Source organism: Natator depressus, chromosome 10, assembly GCF_965152275.1.
Source record: "Natator depressus isolate rNatDep1 chromosome 10, rNatDep2.hap1, whole genome shotgun sequence".
NCBI lineage: Eukaryota > Metazoa > Chordata > Testudines > Cheloniidae > Natator > Natator depressus.
Genome location: NC_134243.1, coordinates 317588 through 339493, shown reverse-complemented (window position 1 = coordinate 339493; position 21906 = coordinate 317588). Strand labels below are relative to the sequence as shown.

The window sequence follows — 21906 nt, the reverse complement described above, 5'->3', positions numbered from 1 at the left end:
AAAGGGCATGACCAAATGTTGCCAAACTCTTGTTCATTAGAATGCTTTCAGATTTTGAGTAACTGAAAACATGACTGGATATTGGTGTGTGAGAAACCTGCTTGTCATGGTATTTAAACTCGGGGGGGATAGTTAGTGTAGAAAATACAGAGAGCTGTGACAGCAGATTCTCTCTGCTTTTGGATTTAAATCTTTTACATATGAGGTGACCCTCTCCCTATGGGATAATTACTGTTTAAATTCTTATCCTGGGTAGGACTGGATAAGCACAATGACCAGAGCATTCTCATCTAATCTAAAATAATCTGCTTTCTATTAAAGGAAGAAGCCTTTGTGATTGAACCATATCCTAGTGGCTTCCCAAGAGAAGCAAGTATATTTTAAAGTGTGAGGCCACATCTACACTGCACTTCTGTTGGTAAAACTTTTGTCAGCCACGGGTGTGAAAAAACACACCCCATGATCGACAAACATTTTACTGACAAAAAGTGCCAGTGTGGACAGTGCTTTGTTGGCGGGAGATGCTCTCCCGTCGACAAAGCCACTGCCGCTTGTTAGGGGTGGTTTTATTTTGCCAGCAGAAGAGCTCTCTCCTGCCAGCAGAGAGCAGCTACACAGAAGACCTTACAGTGGCTCAGCTGTAGCAGCACAGCTGTTCCACTGGAAGATATGCAGTATAGACATAGCCTTAGACTGTCATTGAGCCAGAAGCTGATTAAAGGTTGAAACATAATTGATAAGTTCCTGTGTGACTGGTTCAGTCCCTATTTTTTGTAAGGGTGATGCTAAATACATTGTCACAAACCAAAGCTTTCCATCGCTAACAGTTTATTTCCTTAAGCCACTCCTGTTAGAGAATGAACAGTTTCCCTTCTAATCCTTCCTTGCAGCCTATTCATTGCATCCTCTAGCTCTTGTCATATACTTCTGTAGTCGGGTTACCTTCCACATCTGCAGCGCTGTGAATATTCAGGAAAGGATTCTAGTCTTTCTCAGATCAATCTGTGACTCTTTCTTCATAAAAATGAACATGCAGTAAATGTGGCAGAGAAACTCTATTAAGTGGGGAAAATATATTCAAGATTTGTTGTTAGTGTGATATATCCCTGGAGCTGGTATTAGGATATGCTCTGATAGCTGGATTTCCTTGCAGCTAGTCAAAGAGCGGCAGGGATCTTCTGTTGATGCACTCTTAGCTGGAACCCTTCAGGGAAATGCTGATAGATTCCTGCTGATTTGTTGCAGTAGATAAGGCCCTGCCCTGGATGTAAAGGCAGTAAGAGGGGCTCTCTGGGCAGAGAGGGTCTAGGATCTGGTTTGAACATTCCTTAGAGTGAAAGCCTAGGTGCAGATAGGCCTGGGGAGAAACCTTGGCCTCTATTATATTTTATTTATGTATTTAAAAGCTAAACCTTGGGAAAAGGATGGGATATGATCCTGTACAGACAGTATGTATGTACTGTTTGGGGCAATGTGGAAAAGCCAGCTTCTCACAGCCTAGTATTAGGATTTTCCTAGGATTACAGCCAGATTTCCAGAGGGCTATGTAATACTCCTGGGGGAATTCTGTGCCAAAAATTTAAAAAGTCTGCGCACAATATTTTAAAATTCTGCAAATTTTATTTGTCAAAATAACACTACATAATCACACCAGTTTCAATTATTTTGGTAATTGATTTCAAAATACCTGTCAGCAAATATAGCTGTAACAGTACAAACACACACAAAAATTCCCCCAGGAGTATAGAGTTAAAGAAACCCCTATGACAACCCAGTTCCTGTTTCTCTACCCCCTCACCCTCCAGAGCCCAGCCTGGGGGCCAGACACTCACACCCTCTCCCACTCAGAGCCTAGCCATGGGCCCCATCCAGCCCAGGCACTCGCCCCTTCCCCTCCAGAGCCCAGCCGCAGCCCCCCCTCCCCCAGCTCAGGCACTCACATCCCTTCTCCCCCCCCTGCCCTTCCCCCCCCACCCCGTCGGTCCCCCTCCTGCCAGCCCCCGGCCCAGACACTCTCACCCTTTACTCCCCAGAGGCCAGCTGCAGGGCTCCCCGCGGCTCAGACGCTCACACTCTCTGCCCTCCAGAGCCCAGGGATCCAAAGGGAGAAACAGCCTGATGCTGAGTCCTGGGCTTGCATGGAGATTTCTGCGCGCCTCCACCTCCTTCCTTCAGGGTGTGCTGGGAACTCTCCAATTCCTTCCCTCTTCTCCCCAGCCTTGTCTTCTACTTGTGAGCTGGGCTCTGCCGGGTCCAGCAACATCTCTGCAGCCCATTTCTGGGGTGAGGGAGGAAATTCTGTACACACAAGATTAATTTCTGCAAAATTCTGCATCGCACGGTGGTGCAGTATTCCCCCAGGAGTAGTTACTTTCAAAGGGGTATCATTCTTTAGGATACCCACTGATTTGTGTAGTGTCAGGAGTTTTAATGCCTGAAATGTTTCAAGTCTTAATAAGATTATTCTGAAAGGGTAATGAATGGACAGAATCTGAACAAGCAAAAGAAAAACAAGAAAATGCGTCACTTCCAAAAAGTGTTCCTGTACGTACGTTATGTTGGGCCATGTAACTGGAATGCTGTTGGCTGGAGACTCTGGTCCCAGTTAAGAACTGAGAGGAAGAGCATTCCAAACACTTCATTAGATGCCAAAAGTACCAAAGCCAGTGACTTAGCTCGAGCCACCCACTGATCCTCTGATGTTCAGAATGTCTTTGTTGTTTAATATCTTTTTAAAGGAATGAGGAAATCCCAGCAATAGTATACACTGTTGAATACTCCATGCTGTATTGAGTGTCTGATGTTTCTTCCTTAAGGTGCCAGTCAAACACGTGTACAGGGTGCTGCAGTGTCAGGAGGAGGAGCTCACTCAAATGGTCTCCACTATGTCCGATGGTTGGAAATTTGAACAGGTAACAAGATAAACAGAGGACTTCATTGGTTGTCCTGATATAAACTGCCGAGTCACGTTCATGATGAGAAATTTTAAAGTTTTATGTATTAGAAACTATTTTCTGTGTACATGCCTTAAATAAATGTAATGATTATTGAGAAGCGAATGGCTCGAGAGATTGGGAATGGAATTCATATTGACACCTGTGTGCCAATTTGTAACTGAAAATTAATGTTCTAGTTCTACAGTCATCTCAGTCCAGTTCCTGTCTATGCAGATACCTTCATCACACAGCTCTCATGAGTTTACACTGTGGTACAAAGGCTGCTGGTGAAAGGGACTAGATGGTTCTTGTGCCCTACAGATGGCCCTTCCAGAACAGGGCTGAGACACACTTGAGGGAACAATATGGGGGAACCTTTTAATGCAGCTGCCTTGGCAGTGTTAACTTCTGTGGATAAAATGGCAGCTTTGGACACCAGAGTTCTAATACTGCACTTTTCATAAGTATTAAAACAATCTACCTAGTTAATCTGCTAAAAATTATTAGTACTGTACATTGTAGGAACAGTTCTGGACATCAAAATACCAGATAAGGTATGAGTCTGTTACTTGCTTTGAAATCTGAACTGCTTCTATGTTTGTACTAAGCACACTGTTAGCACCTAATAAATCAAAACAGTTGTGCAAAGGAATGCAGGTGAACTCCAGGAATGTTTTCTGTTCTTGTTCTGCTTAGGACAAATAAGCTTAATTTGCACAGCCTACAAATAACTTTCTGTAGTGCACTTTAGATTCAGTAACACATTTTAAAGGTTGCAGTGACCTTTCTCTGAGGAAACTTGGCAATTAAGAAATTACCTGAGGAACCGCCTCACCCTGCAGGATGATAACTGGTCACTACATCTACCAGCAGCGGAGTAATGTAACTCAACCCCAGAGAGAGACTTGTGTGCTTAGGAAACAGCTTTCTTGGTGACTGGTCTACAGTTCTGGGAATTCACTTCTGGAAGAGATCCAGATGACTACAAAGCTTAGTGCCATTTAAGTAAATGTAAAACCTACTTTAACTCAGCCTTCCCTCAATAACAGTCATATTTAAAAAACAAAATGAGCCCTAAAAACAGTAGGAAGATGAGAGGGGACATTTTGTGTTCACTCCTAGAAATTTGCAAGGTGTTCAGATCACCCAGTTTGGTGGCCATGGTGAAAGAAATCTAGGTGCACAGATGACTTCTCATGATTCAGTTCTCCAGTTCAAGTGATAAGGATCCTCTCTGCAGCCCAGATATTGATGATATCTGTTTTGGGCAGATACCTGAGAATACCTGCTAGATTTCACTTGATCCATGTGACAACTGAATGAGTTCCCTGGACGTTCTTCTTTGTAGGAGGTTGGTTTCTGGTTTCTTGCAGAAAGAGTCTTTCCTATTTGAAGGAGACGAGGATATTAGAGCTTCCACTTTACCTGCCCATTCTTTGGGACTAGCGTGCTTGAACACTGGGGAACTTTGCAGTTACGTTGTCAAAGAATTAATATTGCTTTCTGAATTAGGCGTTCTTTGGGAAATGCTGTTGGTTTTAAATTTTTTGCTTTTTTAATTCATTTTTTCTCTTCTCCACGATGCTCTGTTTTGGATGTATGGCTTAAGGTTGATTGACACAACAGGTGTGCAATTTGTCATCCAGTTTCCCACCAGCACATAGTTGGCCCCTGGCAGGATTCTCTGTTTGCATTGCAGATTTTCTGTTAGCAGATACCCTCCAGTTGCAGTGTGATTCTAACATTCTCTGAGTCTCCCTTTGAGCTTTTTTATCTCCAAGAGGGAATACAGTGGTGACAGTGTGATCTTTTTCTGAGAAATCCCTTTGCCCCTTCAGTGCAATCTCTCTCTCCTCTGAGATGGTACCCAGCCCAATATGGAGTATGCCCTGTGGTGTACAGTAAGAACCATGCACAGTTAGTTATTTACTTCTCCAGGGCCATACTCTTCCTGTGGGTTGACATCCCAGCTAGCCCTGCACCTGGCTTAACATGGTTTAAAGGGCTATGCTTGATCAATAGGTCAAAGATGTTTCCTCTTCACTTAACATGCTTGAAAAGGTATCTTAAAATAACATCCTAATGGTGATAATCAAAGGGGGAGAGAGAATGATCAGACTTCTGGGCCTGTTGCAGGGTCTGGTGGATCTTAAGAAGCTCATCAACTATTGAGCGAAAGCAGTGTTAGCAAACCACATTTCTACATTAGTTCACATTCCACAAACTACCTCTAGGAATTGTTTTCCAGTAAAGTACTTCGAAATGTCTGTTGGTGCATTTCTTTGTGACCTGTCCTTTGATGGAGATTCATTCTCCATGCTGAAATTTTTATCCATCAGACAAGCTGTGAATTTGTCCCAGTCTGTTGGGTTTTAAAAGATCTCTCTGAATGTTGAGTTTTTCTTGTGACTTATACTACTGAAGGATCAGTTTCTTTAAAAGCGAAATACACATATTAATTAACTTCCAACCCTTTCTCTCGCAAGGAAATAATGTGGTTTTGTACTGCTGAATTACCTTCCTGTTTCTTTAAACATACAAGTGGAGAGAATGATTTGGAGAGAATGATTTAATTACCACCTCTGGAAGAACACAGAAACCAAATATTTATCATCCAGTGCAAAATGAGAAACTTGATAAATTATTTTGCATTGTCCATACTCTTTCTGTTTAAACTGTGTCCATCATACAAATTAGCAATGAATATAGTCTGGAATCTGGTCCAACAATGCCTTCTTAAGTAGATTGATTATACAAAGTCAGTACTTAACTGTTGCCCTCAAAATTATTCACATAATATGAACTGTAAATTACATCCTCTATCATTGCTTTGGACCAGCACCTCTCATTGGTATTATCTTAAATGAGTATGTAATCTGAATAGTCAGCTGCTTGTCCCACAGTAGCTTGTATATCTAGCTCTTCAAATTTAATCTAAAGCCATAATCCTTGTCAGGTGCACTGGCATGCATATGCTTTCACATGGATTAGGTGTTGAACATAATTAGAACATTATGAAGACAAGTCATCCAACGAGAAACTACAAAATTTAACTGAAAACATCCTGAACTTTAGCATTATTAAATTCTTGCTATGTATGGGCCTAGTATTTTGAGAGACTTAAGGGAAGCAAGCTTGGCCCCACTGTGTAAGAGAATTCCTTCTTGGTGCTTTGTAAAATTAACCTTTTAAAAATTGACTCATATTCTTATATATATACTCTCTTTCCTTTTAACTTATTTTATATATTTCCTCGGGAATATATATTGGGTTACCAATGCTGTTCCCTTGTGATAAGAAGAATTTCTCCCATAATTTTTCCATCCCCACATCCAGTAAGTATTTACTGACTTATTACAATCAGACTTTGATAAGAAATTGGCATTTGCCTTCAAATCATAACTGGCTTTGTAACCATCTGCAAGAATTTTAAATATATTAGATAGGATTCTTTTCTGGGGACTACAAAAAACTGTAGCTTTCATTTTTACACAGTAAAAATAATTACACTCTGTTTGAGTAGCAAGTGAATACACAGGAGCCAATCTGTTGTTTGTACAGTTCAGATGATAGTTATATGCTCCAGCATTACAAAGGTTTTGTTTTGTTTTTTGCTCTGATTGATTGTTGCAGCTTGTCAGTATAGGTTCCCCGTATGGCTATGGCCGGGCCCAGCAGTCAGAGTTTCTGCTGATAGTGTCACGGGAAGTGAAAGGGGAGGAGAGACGCTTCCAGAAATGCTGCAGTGAGGTGTGTCATGTCATATTCCTTTCACCCTCACACCAATATGCATGGCCACCTTGCATTTCTGCTGCTTTCAGATCATTCTGCTTTCTTCCTGGGTGTGCAGCACTTGGTAGTTCTGTGTGTGTAGTTGTCGTGACTAGCTTTTATTGTATACTCATGACACTTCATTACACATTATAAATGTTCATCTTGTAAAAAGCTGTAAATACTGCTTAACTGTCCAGACTTCTGATTCAGAGAATTTTCTTGGCAAACATTTTAGGGACAGATACCGCTTTGATTTTCTTCTCTTCCTCCAAGTTAACAGCCCCTCTCCTGTAATTGCATTTTTATATATTTAGGTCAAAGAATCATGTAAATTTTGAACACCATGAACTCTATCAGAACACAGTTTCATTAAAGTGTTCGCAGGGACACTTTTATGTTGTTGATTTGTTCTTAGTCTTCCAGCTTGAATTTATCACCCATGAAATAACCAGCTGAGTTTTGACTCGAGAACCTCATGTTGGTGGTTGATATACAAACCAGAAAAAATATTGCTTGTTTTTCAAGTGAGTAGATAAGCATTCAGTGCCAGGAGCTGGAAACATCTTTTTTTATGTTGATGATTTTATATATGTGTGTATATGTATATATAGTCTACATAGAATATCAGGGTTGGAAGGGACCTCAGGAGGTCATCTAGTCCAACCCCCTGCTCAAATTAGGACCAATCCCCAATTTTTGCCCCAGATCCCTAAATGGCCCCCTCAAGGATTGAACTCACAACCCTGGGTTTAGCAGGCCAATGGTCAAACCACTGAGCTATGTCCCCCCCGCCGCCCCCCGATGTATTAGATGGAGATAATACAGAATAATAATCAATAATTTCACTCTTCTAAATTCCCTCTGCTTTTCTTTATGCAAAACACATCCCCCCAGAATGTAGCTTCATTTTACAACATTTCCTCACAAGTAAGCAGTTGAGAAGGGTTTGGTTCTTTACCCTAGTACACAACCATTCATTGCTAATTATGCTACAGTGTAACTGTTTTTAGGTAAAAATGACAAACTACTTCATTTGCTATGACCAGAACTTTGCATATCAGATTACATGGCTGCATAAATTGCCACACAATTTCAGGTTATTTTGAAATTGCCATATAACTGGGCTCTTAAGTCTCGGCCTTGAGTTTGCAAAGATAACCCTCAGAATTTGAAATCAATGCATTAGTTTACATTCGTGTCTGTCTGAAACAACTTTGAGAGGATCTGTGATTTATTACTTGCAATGATGGCCAAAGGTATGCTAGATGGAACTTACAAATCAGTATTTAACATGATATAATAATGGAGTAACAAGATAGTAAGAGAACAAGGGAAGGGGTAACATCCATAAGATTATGGAGAGGTGTGAATTTCCTGTTCTTCTTTACATTGACTTCTGACAGTTTAAATGTTATCATCAGAAACCTCAAACTAATGTGCTTACAATCCCACTATTAATCAGAGGTTAAGATTCTAATCAGTTTGTTTCTTTTACTTTCCTGAGAACTTGTCTGGACATGGCTTTTGTACTCCACAACAATAGCTGTGTAGAAACCGGTTTCAGAGTAACAGCCGTGTTAGTCTGTATTCGCAAAAAGAAAAGGAGTACTTGTGACACCTTAGAGACTAACCAATTTATTTGAGCATAAGCTTTCGTGAGCTACATCCGATGAAGTGAGCTGTAGCTCACGAAAGCTTATGCTCAAATAAATTGGTTAGTCTCTAAGGTGCCACAAGTACTCCTTTTCTTGTTGTGTAGAAACCAATATAATTAAAGCAGTACAACTCCCTAATGTGGATGGACCTAGTTATACCAGTATAAAGGTATTTCTATCAATACAGTTTATAGCTATACATTTACTATGTCAATTTCTAAAATTATGTAGCAGTACAAAAACTAGACTAGCTCTTAAAATCCATTTGGACTTCTGAATTAGGCATTCAGATGGGAATAGGATTTGTTTATCTTGAAAATAATATGGCTCATGAAAGTGAAGGACTGATAACACTGTCTAGGGGTATCCCACAGACAATTTCACACATTCATATTCATAGAGTTTTAAGGCCAGAGAAGAGCAATATGATCATCTAGTCTGACCTCCTAAGAACAAGACCATAAAATTTCACCCACTGATGAGGATTCCTGTATGAAGTCCAACAACTTGCTGTTGAGCTAGAGCTTATCTTTGAGGCACATCCAACCTTGATTTAAAGACACCGTGATGAGAAATTTCCCACATCCCGACCAGTGGTTAATCAAAAACAAACTATTCGTCTTTGTTTTTAAGGTCCTGCCTATCTCCTCTTATGTATTATTTGACATCTATCTCCACCTTTCCTCTGTCAACAGTACTGGACTTCATCAGTCATTTGTTAACATTTTCAGATGAGCACCTTTGTACTTTCTTGTTGCCTCCTTCAGGAATGGGGAAAGCTTCCCATAAACATTCTCAAAGCTATCTCATTGTTATCCTTAAATTCTCTTCTTAACTGTCCTCTACCATGATGCCTACAAGAAAATTGACAATGATTAAGCATCTGGTGTGCTATGACTGCTGCTTTCCATGCTGAACAGTTTTGTTTCGTTGTTAGCTTGTTCTCCCCCCATCTGTATCTTCTGACTGTTTGTTGGCCTTTGTTGTATACTTCGATGTTAAGCCCCTTGAGGCATGGACTGTCTGTGATTTGTTTGTAAAGTGCCCTGGCCGCTGAAGCCCTGCTCTGTGACTGGGGCTCCTGCACACTACTGCAATGTAAATAATAATCATCTGTTTAAACATTTGCAAATTATTTCCATTTTGACCTTGGCTAACTTCAGCTTCTAGCCATTGGGGATCTTGTGTTTGTCTGCTCCTATTAGATCTCTTCTCTCCAAGCAGGTGCTTAATGAAGCCTGATCAAGTCATCTCTTTTTAAAAGCTAAATAGATTGAACTCCTTTGTCATTGGAACACATTTTTTCCAGACTTTAAATAGTTCTTATAGCTTTTTTCTGAACTCCTCCAATTTTTCAGCATCCTTTTTAAGTGTAGATACCAGAACTGGGCACAGCATTCTAGTCGTCGTTTCAGCAGTGTTGTAATATTACTTTTCTGCTCCGGCTTGATATGTTCTGCCATCACATCTCAATTCTGACCTTGTACCTGGTTCCCACTGTTCCTGTTTTGGGCTCTCCACATATTACTGTTGATGCACCTCAATCTTGACCTGTATTTTTCCACTCCGGGGTCTCTCTTAACCAAGAGATCTGCACAAGTGCACCTTACCGGTGCTGGAAAACATAGCTGCACTGGTTCAGTGTAATGCTACTATAGTCCAGTATCTGGGGCACTCCAGCAATTATAATATTAGTGTAGAAAGTGCACTGTAGAGCTAGGTGGAAAATGCTATGCATTTTCAGTGACATTTTTTGAATTAATAAAAATGAATCTTTTTCTTGGAATTTTTGAGGGGTTGTTTTTCATTCCCATGCCACTTTTCTCTCACTTTTATTTCCATAGGGGAGAAATGCAGAAAGGCAGGGTGTCAAGCTTCCTTCCCCACTCTGAACTCTAGGGCACAGATGTGGGGACCTGCATGAAAGACCCCCTAAGCTTATTCTTACCAGCTTAGGTTAAAAACTTCCCCAAGGTACAAACTTTGCCTTGTCCTTGAACCGTATGCTGCCACCACCAAGCGTTTTAAACAAAGAACAGGGAAAGAGCCCACTTGGAAACGTCTTTTCTCCCCTAAAACCCCCCCAAGCCCTACACCCCCTTTCCTGGGGAAGGCTTGATAAGAATCCTCACCAATTTGTACAGGTGAACACAGGCCCAAACCCTTGGATCTTAAGAACAATGAAAAATCAATCAGGTTCTTAAAAGAAGAATTTTAATTAAAGAAAAGATAAAAGAATCACCTCTGTAAAATCAGGATGGTAAATACCTTACAGGGTAATCCGATTCAAAACACAGAGAATCCCTCTAGGCAAAACCTTAAGTTACAAAAAGACACAAAAACAGGAATATACATTCCATTCAGGACAGCTTATTTTACCAGCCATTAAACAAAAGGAAATCTAACGCATTTCTAGCTAGAATACTTACTAACGTAACAGGAGTTGTAAGGCAGCATTCCTGATCTTCAAAAGCATCACACAGACAGACAAACCCTGTGTTTTCCCCCCCTCCAGCTTTGAAAGTATCTTGTCCCCTCATTGGTCATTTTGGGTCAGGTGCCAGCAAGGTTATCCTAGCTTCTTAACTCTTTACAGGTGAAAGGGTTTTGCCTCTGGCCAGGAGGGATTTTATAGCACTGTATACAGAAAGGTGGTTACCCTTCCCTTTATATTTATGACACGCCCCCCAAATCACAGATAGGGTGAAACACTGGCTGTGATTTCTTCCTGGAGCTCTAGGAGAAAACAGAGTTAATAAGACACATGCACTTCTAAATATACTACTAACTGTATAAAGACTAACAATATTTTCCACATCTCAAGGACGATTTTAACCAGTTGATTCTGGGAAACTTTCACGGGAGAGTGCATCAGCCACTTTGTTAGAAGCTCCTGAGATGTGTTGGATGTCGAAATCAAAATCTTGGAGAGCTAAATTCCACCGAATAAGTTTTTTGTTATTTCCTGTGGCAGTATGAAGCCACTGTAGTGCAGCATGGTTGGTTTGCAGGTGGAAACGCCGTCCCCAAACGTATGGGCGTAGCTTTTCCAGAGCATAGACAATGGCGTAACATTCCTTTTCACTGATTGACCAGTGGCTTTCCCTCTGACAGCTGCTTGCTGAGAAACACAACAGGATGGAACTCCTGATCCGGTCCTTCCTGCATTAAAACTGCTCCCACACCACGCTCAGACGCATCTGTGGTTACTAGGAACGGTTTGTCAAAGTCTGGGGCTCTTAGCACAGGGTCAGACATGAGTGTCGCTTTAAGCTGGTTAAAGGCCTTCTGACGCTCTTCGGTCCACTGAACGGCATTTGGCTGTTTCTTTTTGGTTAGGTCTGTCAGTGCGGCGGCGATTTGGCTGTATTGCGGTACAAATTGCCTGTAATAACCGGCCAAGCCTAAGAAGGATTGAACCTGTTTCTTTGACTTTGGGACAGGCCACTTTTGGATAGCATCCACTTTGGCCTGTAGGGGGTTGATAGTTCCTTGACCCACCTGGTGTCCAAGGTAAGTCACTCTGTTTAGGCCTATTTGACACTTCTTAGCCTTAACAGTTAGTCCTGCCTCCCTTATGCGCTCGAAGACTTTTTGTAGATGTTCCAGGTGTTCTGCCCAGGAATCTGAAAATATGGCCACATCATCAAGGTAGGCGACTGCATATTCTCCCAGTCCCGCTAGGAGACCACCTACAAGTTTTTGGAAGGTGGCGTGTGCATTCCACAGCCCGAAATGGAACACATTAAATTCATACAGCCCGACATGTGTGATGAAGGCTGACCTTTCCTTGGCGGATTCGTCTAGCGGTACCTGCCAGTACCCCTTGGTTAAGTCCAAGGTAGAGATGAACTGGGCCTGTCCCACTTTCTCCAATAGTTCATCTGTGCGTGGCATTGGATAGTTGTCTGGGCGAGTTACAGCATTTAGTTTACGGTAGTCCATGCAAAAACATATCTCCCCATCTGGTTTAGGAACTAGAACCACTGGAGATGCCCAGGCACTGCGGGAGGGGCGGATTACACCCATCTGTAGCATATCCTGGATCTCCCGTTCTATAGCCATTTTAGCTTGAGGAGACACCCGGTAAGGTTGGGCTCTAATTGAGTGAGCATTACCTGTGTCAATGGAGTGGTATGCCTGTTCAGTCAGTCCTGGGGTGGCTGAAAACATCGGCACGTAGCTAGTGCACAGCTCCTTGATCTGCTGTCGCTGCATACGCCCAAGGGTCATGGAGAGGTTTACCTCTTCCATGCCAACATCACTTTTCCCTTCGTAGTAGACACCTTCAGGCCACTCAGCGTCATCTCCTCCCTGGGCTAGAAAAAAAGGGCTTTAGAGAATTAATATGGTACACCTTAGGCTTTCGGCTGGAGGTGGGGAATGTTATGAGATAATTAACAGCTCCCAAATGCTCTTGGACCGTGAATGGCCCTTCCCACAACGCTTCCATTTTATGGGCCTGGAGCGTCTTTAAGACCATGACCTGGTCTCCTACTTTGAAGGAACGCTCTCTGGCATGTTTTTCATACCAGGCTTTTTGCTCTTTTTGAGCATCCTTTAGGTTTTCTTTAGCAAGGGCTAAAGAGGTTCGGAGGGTGTTTTGTTGGTGGGTTACAAAGTTCAGAATGTTAGTTCCTGGAGAAAGTGTAAACCCCTCCCATTGCTGCTTCACCAGCTGTAATGGCCCCTTAACCTCGTGGCCATATACAAGTTCAAATGGTGAAAACCCTAAACTAGGATATGGTACAGCTCTGTAGGCAAAGAGCAACTGCTGCAACACTAGGTCCCAATCATTGGAGTGCTCATTTATGAATTTACGTATCATGGCCCCCAAAGTTCCATTACATTTCTCCACCAGGCCATTTGTTTGATGATGGTAAGGGGTGGCAACTAAGTGGTTCACCCCATGAGCTTCCCAAAGGCTTTCCATAGTTCCTGCTGGGAAATTAGTTCCTGCATGGTAGTATTTAATTTCATAAAGGGGATCTACACAAAAATGAGGGAGTTAGTTAAACAGAAATTAAAAGGTATGTGCCAAAAGTGAAATCTCTGCAAGCTGCATGGAAACTTTTTAAAGACACCATAATAGAGGCTCAATTTAAACGTATACCCCAAATTAAAAAACATAGTAATTGGGGACCAAAAAAGTGCCACTGTGGCTGAACAGCAAAGTAAGAAGCAGCTAGAGGCAAAAAGGCATCCTTACAAAGTGAAAGTTAAATCCTATTGAGGAAAACAGAAGCATAAACTCTGGCAAGTGAAGTGTAAAAATATAATTAGGAAGGCCAAAAAAGAATTTGAAGAACAGTTAGCCAAAGACTCAAAAAGTAACAGCAGAAAAATTAAGCACATCAGAAGCAGGAAGCCTGCTAAGCAACCAGTGGGGCCACTAGACGATTGAGATGCTAAAGGAGCATTCAAGGATGATAAGGCCATTGCGGAGAAACTAAATTAATTCTTTGCATTGGCCTTCATGGCTAAGGATGTGAAGGAGATTCCCAAATCTAAGCTATTCTTTTTAGGTGACAGATCTGAGGAACTGTCCCAGATTGAGGTGGTGTTAGAGGATGTTTTGGAATAAATTGATAAATTAAATTGTAATAAGTCACCAGGATCGGATGGTATTCACCCAAGAGTTCTGAAGGAACTCATGTGAAATTGCAGAACTACCAACTGTGGTATGTAAGCTATCATTTAAATCAGCTTCTGTACCCGATGACTGGAGGATAGCTAATGTGACACCAATTTTTAAAAAAGACTCTAGAGGCTATCCCGGCAATTACAGGCCATTAAGCCTACTTCAGTACCAGGCAAATTGGTTGAAACTACAGTAAAGAACAGAATTGTGAGACACACAGATGAACATGTTTTGTTGTGGAAGTGTCAACATGGATTTTGTAAAGGGAAATCATGCCTCACCAATCTACTAGAATTCTTTGATGGGGTCAACCAGCATGTGGACAAGGGGGAGCCAGTGGATATAGTGTACTTAGATTTTCAGAAAGCCTTTGACAAGGTCCCTTACCAAAGGCTCTTAAGCAAAGTAAGCTGTCATGGGATAAGAGGGAAGGTCCACTCATGGATCAGTAGCTGGTTAAAAGATAGGAAACAAAAGTTAGGAATAAATGGTCAGTTTTCAGAATGGAGAGAAGTAAATAGTGGTCTTTCCCAGGGGTCTGTACTGGGACCAGTGCTGTTCAACATATTCATAAATTATCTGGGAAAAGGCGTAAACAGTGAGGAGGCAAAATTTGAAGTCATTATGGATAGTTCTCTGAAAATGTCCACTCAGTATGCAATGGCAGTCAAAAAAGCTAACTGAATGTTGGGACTCATTAGGAAAGGGATAGATAATAAGACAGAAAATATCATATTGCCTCTGTATAAATCCATGATACGTCCACATCTTGAATACTGTGTGTGGATCTGGTTGCCCCATCTCAAAAAAGATATATTGGAATTGGAAAAAGTTCAGAAAAGGGCAACAAAAATTATAAGGGGTATGGAACGGCTTCCGTATAAGGAGAGATTAATAAGACTGGGACTTTTCAGCTTAGAAAAGAGATAATGAAGGGGTGATATGATAGAGGTCTATGAAACCATGACTGGTGTGGAGAAAGTAAAGAAGTGTTATTTATTCCTTCTCGTAACACAAGAATGAAATTAATAGTCAGCAGGTTTAAAACAAACAAAAAGAAGTATTTCTTCACACAAACACAGTAAACCTGTGGAATTCTTTTCCAGAGGAGGTTGTGAAGGCCAAGACCATGACAGGGTTCAAAAAAGAACTAGATAAATTCACGGAGGATAGGTCCATCAGTGGCTATTAGCCAGGATGGGTAAGGACGCAAAACCATGCTCTGAATTGTCCCTAGTCTCTGTTTGACAGAAGGTGGGAATGGCAACAGGGGATGGATCACTTGGTGATTCCCTGTTCTGTTCATTCCCTCTAAAGCACCTGGCATCGGCCATTGTCAGAAGATAGGATACTGGGCTAGATGGACCGTTGCTCTGACCCAATATAGCCATTCTTATGTTCTTTTTATAAACAGTCCTAATACAAACACTTGTGAGATAACAACAGCTATGAATTTTCAGTTTTCATGCTTCTTTCCATAGAAGATTTTAGTGTCATAGTCTTGTCTTAGAATCATAGAATATCAGGGTTGGAAGGGACCTTAGGAGGTCATCTAGTCCAACCCCCTGCTCAAAGCAGGACTGATCCCCAACTAAATCTTGCACTGCCAGAAATCCATTGTTTTTAATCCCAAATGTTGTCATTTTAACAATTGTCATTGAACAACTTGCCAAGGGATGCTGGGGATTCTCCATCACTTGAAATCTTTAAATCCAGATTGGATGTCTTTCTAAAGTATATGCTTTAGCTCAGACAAAAAGTTATGGGCTTAATGCAGGAACCAATTGGTAAATAGTCCATGTCCTATGTAATGCAGGGTGTCAGACTAGATGATCGTTTTAGTCTTTTCTGCCCTTAAGATCCATTAATCAGTCTCTCCCCTTAACTGATTTCCCAGAATCACAATTGTGCCACAGTGCATGGGCATATCGAATCTACCCTAATGTCTACTGTTTAAATGTTGATAGGCAGAACCCTTGGGAGCTTTCTCCTATAAATTAATCTTGGTGTATACAACAATTCATGAGCTACCCTGATAGTTTGGGGAGCAACCTATGCAATGCAACTTTCTAGGGCCACTGTAGATCAATTTGACTGAAAAGAGTTGGTTAAAACATGGGTGGGCAAACTACAGGCCGCATGTGGCCCGTCAGATGTTTTAATCCGGCCCTCGAGTTCCCGCTGAGGAGTAGGGTCTGGGGCTTGCTCTGCTCTGGCTCTCCAGCCATGGAGCAGGGTCAGGGGCTTGCTCCCAACCGCTCCCGGAAGCAGTGGCATGTCCCCCTTCTGCCTCCTACGCGTAGGGACAGCCAGGGGGCTCTGCACGCTGCCCCTGCCCCAAGCGCTGCCCCAGCAGCTCCCATTGGCTGGGAACCACGGCCAGTGGGAGCTGCAGACAGGGCAGCATGCAGAGCCACCTGGCTGTGCCTCCACGTAGGAGCCGAAGCCGGGACATACCTCTGCTTCTGGGAGCTGCTTGAGGTAAACGCTGCCCGGAGGTGGCATCCCCGACCACTTCCCCTGCCCTGATCCCCCTCCCACCCTCTGAACTCCTTGGTCCAAGCCCAGAGCCCCCTTCTGCACCCCCAGCTGGAGTCTGGCTCAACTCCCTGGCCCAGTGCAGAGCCCCCTCCCGCACCCTGAGCTCCTCATTTCTGGACCCACCCCAGAGCCCGCACCCCAACCCCAATTTCTTGAGCATTCATGGCCCGCCATACAATTTCCATACACAGATGTGGCCCTCGGGCCACAAAGTCTGCCCACCCCTGGGTTAACGGTTGTATATATGGGCAGTGAATGCAGCTATTCAATGCAATAAAAGAGTATTACTTTAAAATGGTAAGTACTGACAGAGATTAAAGGATTGGTGGGGGGAAGCATCTTTCCCTACTGCATGCGTGCACATGTGCAGTCTGAGCCCTGCTTTGAAACTATAAATAGGAGTCAGAGGTTCTTGCTCTCAGTTGAGGATGTTTGTGTACCTACCTAGTATCTAATCAAAAGGTCTCTTGTGATGGCAGTGGTTTGGGATTGAGCTATTCTAGCAATGGATGGAAACCTTTCATTAATACAAGTTCATGTCCATAAGCAGCACAGTGCATAAGTGTACACCAGAAAAGGCACAAGCAGAAGTAAAATTCCTTTTGAGAAGGATAGGGCTTTGAAATCAGTGAGTTCCCAAGACCAAACAACTCCTTGTGGAGTTAAGTTTTTAGCACACTCTTGGTGCTATACAAACAATACATTCTCAGCAGCAGACATATGCACAGGTTTTCTTGTATAAGCACTTTACAAGGATTTAACACAGGCCAGCTTCAAAGAATCCATGTTTAATAAACATTACAAACAGCATGTATCTTGAAGCTCTAGAAATATACAAACTAATCAGTAATATGATTCCCATCCAGACTTACCACAACCAACAAAATAAAAACTACTTTCCTGCTGGCTAATACCCCCCTGACCAACCATCAGCCTACCTTCTCACTAAAAGCAGCATGCCCAGAAGGTCAGCAAATTTAGGCTGTTTCAAAGCATGAAGGGAAGCAAAACTGACTTAAAAGCCCTCCTAGAGAACTCACTGTCACCATTCCATATTAAACCAGAGGCCTGGAGGTTGAGGCACCTCTGATAATTGGCACGTCTATTTTCAGAGAGTACCTTTTTTTTTTTTGCTGACCCTCAGTGAGCAATGAGGTATTTCTCCCTTTACTGGCAGAATAATTGCTGCAGTTGTAAACCTAGTTGATCTGACAGCTGGCCCTTCTTATTCTGGGGATTGTGAAGTGTTTTTGCAAGAAAACAATTGGCTGGCTATAGGACTAAATAGAATACTTGGATTTTATTTTTTAAATCCTTTGGGAAGTTGGGATATCTCTAATCGTGTTTTAAAGTGCATCAAGCCACTTAAACAACTTTACTTTGAAAGCACAGAAGCATTAAGTTAATTTAAAATAAAGGGTTTTTTAAATATTCTTTCTGGTTTGAGAAAGTGGTTACTCTGTGTGTGTTATACGGTATTCATTTTGCATCAGTTTACCTGTTCTTATTGCTCAGTTTTGAGGTTTGGGCCAAAAACTCTTTACAGTTCAAAGACTCGTGCACAGTGCCTTCTTTTGACTGGAAACAGAATTAACTGGTCACTAATGTGTATGGAATTCTTTCTTCTCCTTAATGCTCAATTGTCTTGCGAGTGGACTATAATTTCATCTCTTAATCTTGGCAGCCTCTTTCCAAGGCAAGGTAGGGCAGACTTTTTTAGTTCATTCTATATGGCTGAAAAATCAAGGTGCCTTATGTTTTACTGTGTGATTCCCTGTCAGTCACTTAGACATTCTTGATATAAGTAGCAGAGTATTCATTGGGGAAAGCTGGCGTGCCCGGACATGTTGAGATAAATTAACACTGTTAAATGCTCCAGGAATGTGTTTAAATTACTTGTTTTCTGTAACTTCATTAGAAATGTTTTGGTGGAAAAGGTAACACCGTATTTTTAGCAGGTTTAATTTTATTCATGCTCTGGTCAACTGGATATTCTCTGACTACATATGCATAGTTGAGATGTATGAAGGCACCAAGAGTGTGTGGTGGCGGGATGGTTACTGACAAGCACTCCTGGCAAGTGACAGTTATAAAAGGGTTAATTTTGAGGCAGTGGTGAATCCATATCCGATATCTTTGCTGTTTAAATGTAGTTGACCTTTTGCAAACAGTGTCCCAGGTAAAAGATTTTGCAAGCCCTGGTTATGTTTGTCTGTCTAGGTACCTACACAGCCCCTTTACCATAGTATCATAGCTCCTGGATATTTCTGTTCTGCACTCCACATGGGTACAAGGAAGCTTTGTTTTTTAGCATTAATACTGTGTTGGGGCTGCTTTCAGCTCAGTTATCTCCTTCTCCTGCCTGTACGGGTAAACAGCCTAAGTCCCAATGCCCTGACCATGTTCTAGCCCAAAATTCCATTGTTACGTATCTCAGACTGGGTGCAGGAGCATCCATCAGGTCCTTTAATATCTCTGTGGCTCCCCTGAGCTAATGGAAATAAACTGTTTGTTTTTAGCCCAATAGTTTTTTGGCTGTTTCAAATGATGTTACTCTGAACAGCAGGAAATCTGAACCTTTGATTTAATAATGAAATGGAAATTGATCAATGGTACCTTATAGTTAAACTATTGGCATATTGGGATTGAAAATAGGGATACTGCAAACTGGGGACAGAGGGCTGTTAGTACATGTCTGTGGCAGTTTGGCTGATGAATTTGGTGAAATGTATGACTGCACAGGGTGGATATAGAGCAGGGGTGAGCAAACTACAGCCCGGGGGCTGTTGTCGGTAGCTACTGGTGTGGTGCTCTGCTCTTGTTCGATGCTGATAACAGTCGGTTGTGTGCATGTTCCCTCTGTGTGCTGCACCAGCGCTGCGCAGATAGCTGACTCAGCAGACCCCGAGAGAACCCCCAAAGACCACAGACTCTAGTAAGGTACGAAGGCACCCGGCCAGCTTTATTGTCAAACGAAGCACAGTAATAGTTTCCTATAGACTCTACAGGACATACTACGAAAATGTGCCCCCTGGCAATGGACACAGCTCAGTCAGTGGCGGGACACTCCACTGCCCCCTAGGCTGGACAAAGATATGTGCTCCGGGACCTGTTTTTATAACGTTGCAAGACAGATTACTCATCCCCACTGACGTATTGAGGTACAGCCCCTTGACTCATTAGGGTGCTGTCTCCCCCTTTGATCATGTTGGGTCAAACAAACAGATCTGTCCATCATGTTGTCCTTTTGACCCTGTCTTTGGGATGCACCTGGCTGTTCCTTATTTCTGTGAAGTGTCCTCATATCGGGATGTCCAGGTGCCATCTTGGCACACGTTCCTCGTATTACTACTTATATCATTAGCACGTGCTTTCTAGGGGCCCTTTTCTTGCCAAGTTCTGCCATTAGGGCCTGCCTCTGGCTCACAGACTTAGCAATGCCTGGAAGTACTTTGGTTCAGGCTTTAGGCCTCAGGCCAGGCCTCTGATACAAGGGTTTATGTTTCAGGGCCTCTTACTACAGGGACCACATCCGGTCCTTCAGATGTTTTAATCCAGCCCTCAAGCTCCCGGCAGGGAGCAGGGTCCGGGGTTTGCCCCACTCTGGTGCTCCAGCTGGGGAGCAGAGTCAGGGGTTTGCCCCATTCTGCGCGTGCTGTGGCTCCACATGGCTCCCGGAAGCAGCAGCATGTCCCCCCTCTAGCTCCTACGCATAGGGGCAGTCAGGGGGCTCTGCACGCAGCACCCACAGCTCCCATTGGCTGGGACCTGTGGCCAATGGGAGCTGCAGGGTCAGCACCTGTGGATGGGGCAGTGCGCAGACCCTCCTGGCCGTGCCTCCGCTTAGGGGGCGGGGGGGGGGGGACATGCCACTGCTTCCGGGAGCTGCTTGAGGTGAGCACTGCCCAGAGCCTGTCCCTCTGACCCCCTCCCCTGCCCCAGCCTTGATCCCCCTCCTGCCCTTCAAACCCCTCGGTCCCAACCTGGAGCACCCTCCTGCACTCCCAATCCCCAGCCCCACCCCAGAGCCCACATGCCCAGCCAGAGCCTGCACCCCAGCCCGGAGTTCCCTCCCACACCCTGAACTCCTCATTTCTGGCCCCACCCCAGAGCCCACACCTCCAGTCGGAGCCCTCATCCCCTCCCACACCCCAACCCCCAATTTCATGAGCATTCATGGCCTGCCATACAATTTCCCTACCCATATGTGGCCCTCGTGCCAAAAAGTTTGCCCACCCCTAATATAGCGGGTCTGTGCACCAGACAGCTTTGCTGGTCTTATTTTTGTCAGCAGTAGCTGCATAACAGTACCACACATGTCATTTTATCTGTAATTTAGAAATGTACTTTACAAAAAAAAATACCTGCATCTGATTTCATTCAGCAGCTGGTTAAGGCTTGTTGAGTAAATCCTTTTACCTTAGGTAGTTACACAGTGCAGAAGAAAATGTCACCACCAGAGCAGACTGCACTTTGAGATGAATTGCCCTCATTCAGTTTTAAGGCTTCTAGCAGTTTGTAAATAAGCAACATTTCATTTCAAGCATATATCTTCCACTTGTAATGCCACCTTAACCAACTTCCCTGTAACAACACGTATGAATTTGGAAGGTTGGTCCTTGAGTCCCACCATACTGTTTGTCTTGTTTTTTTCAGTCAAATGCTAACTTTTGCCTCCTGCTCTAAGGATCTCTGTAAATTCCAAATAGAAGCATAGGGTCATTCTGTGAGTAAAATAGCAGGTGTCTCTTCAGGGCAGAGTGTTCTCTGCATGCGTTCCTTGCTTGTCTAAATCCCACCCACACTATCACGCCACATGCAGATTTTTTTTAAATAACTTTTGGAGGAAAGGGGGTAGTGTTCAGGTGTCTGAAATGCAATGGGAACAGGCGGCTTCTCCCCATTGACTGCCTCTGTAGGATTTTGCCTAAGCACTCAGGGTTCTGTTGGCAATGCTACCCTTACATTAGTAGACTCATAGACCTTTAAATGGAACAGCTACATTAACCCTGACATCAGAAGTTGGCATCTATTTGCATTAAAGTGGGAGCTCATGCTCAAAATACAGCCAACGCCTTAAGGAGTGTTAAAGCCAAAGTTGAGGAAAAATTATACCAATTGTTTTGTGCGGAAATACCCCTAAGCCTTTCTCTCCTCTTTCAGTTGGTCAGTATTGGTTCTTCCTATAACTATGGAAATGAAGATCAGGCTGAATTTCTGTGTGTTGTCTCGAAGGAGCTACATAATACCCCCTACGGCACAACCAGTGAGCCCAGTGAAAAAGCAAAGGTAAGATGCTGGGCATGGGAGGGAGGAAATGAAAGATGTTGGTCAAAGCAATTAGACTTAGATATTATTC

The 21906-nt window shown here is 43.0% G+C and overlaps 1 protein-coding gene across 9 annotated transcripts in view; it reads left to right on the top strand.

Annotated features, from left to right (window-relative positions):
* Positions 1-21906, top strand: part of PDPK1 (3-phosphoinositide dependent protein kinase 1) — a 157759-nt gene that overhangs the window by 119866 nt on the left and 15987 nt on the right. For 4 of the 9 annotated variants that reach the window (XM_074964912.1, XM_074964908.1, XM_074964907.1 and 1 more), the window contains exons 16-19: positions 2817-2912; positions 6570-6686; positions 18232-18248; positions 21711-21836. In XM_074964912.1, the coding sequence (XP_074821013.1) occupies positions 2817-2912; positions 6570-6686; positions 18232-18248; positions 21711-21836 (356 nt within the window). The remainder of the gene's footprint in view (positions 1-2816; positions 2913-6569; positions 6687-18231; positions 18249-21710; positions 21837-21906) is intronic. The other 5 variants (XM_074964914.1, XM_074964913.1, XM_074964916.1 and 2 more) reach the window with 2 other exon arrangements.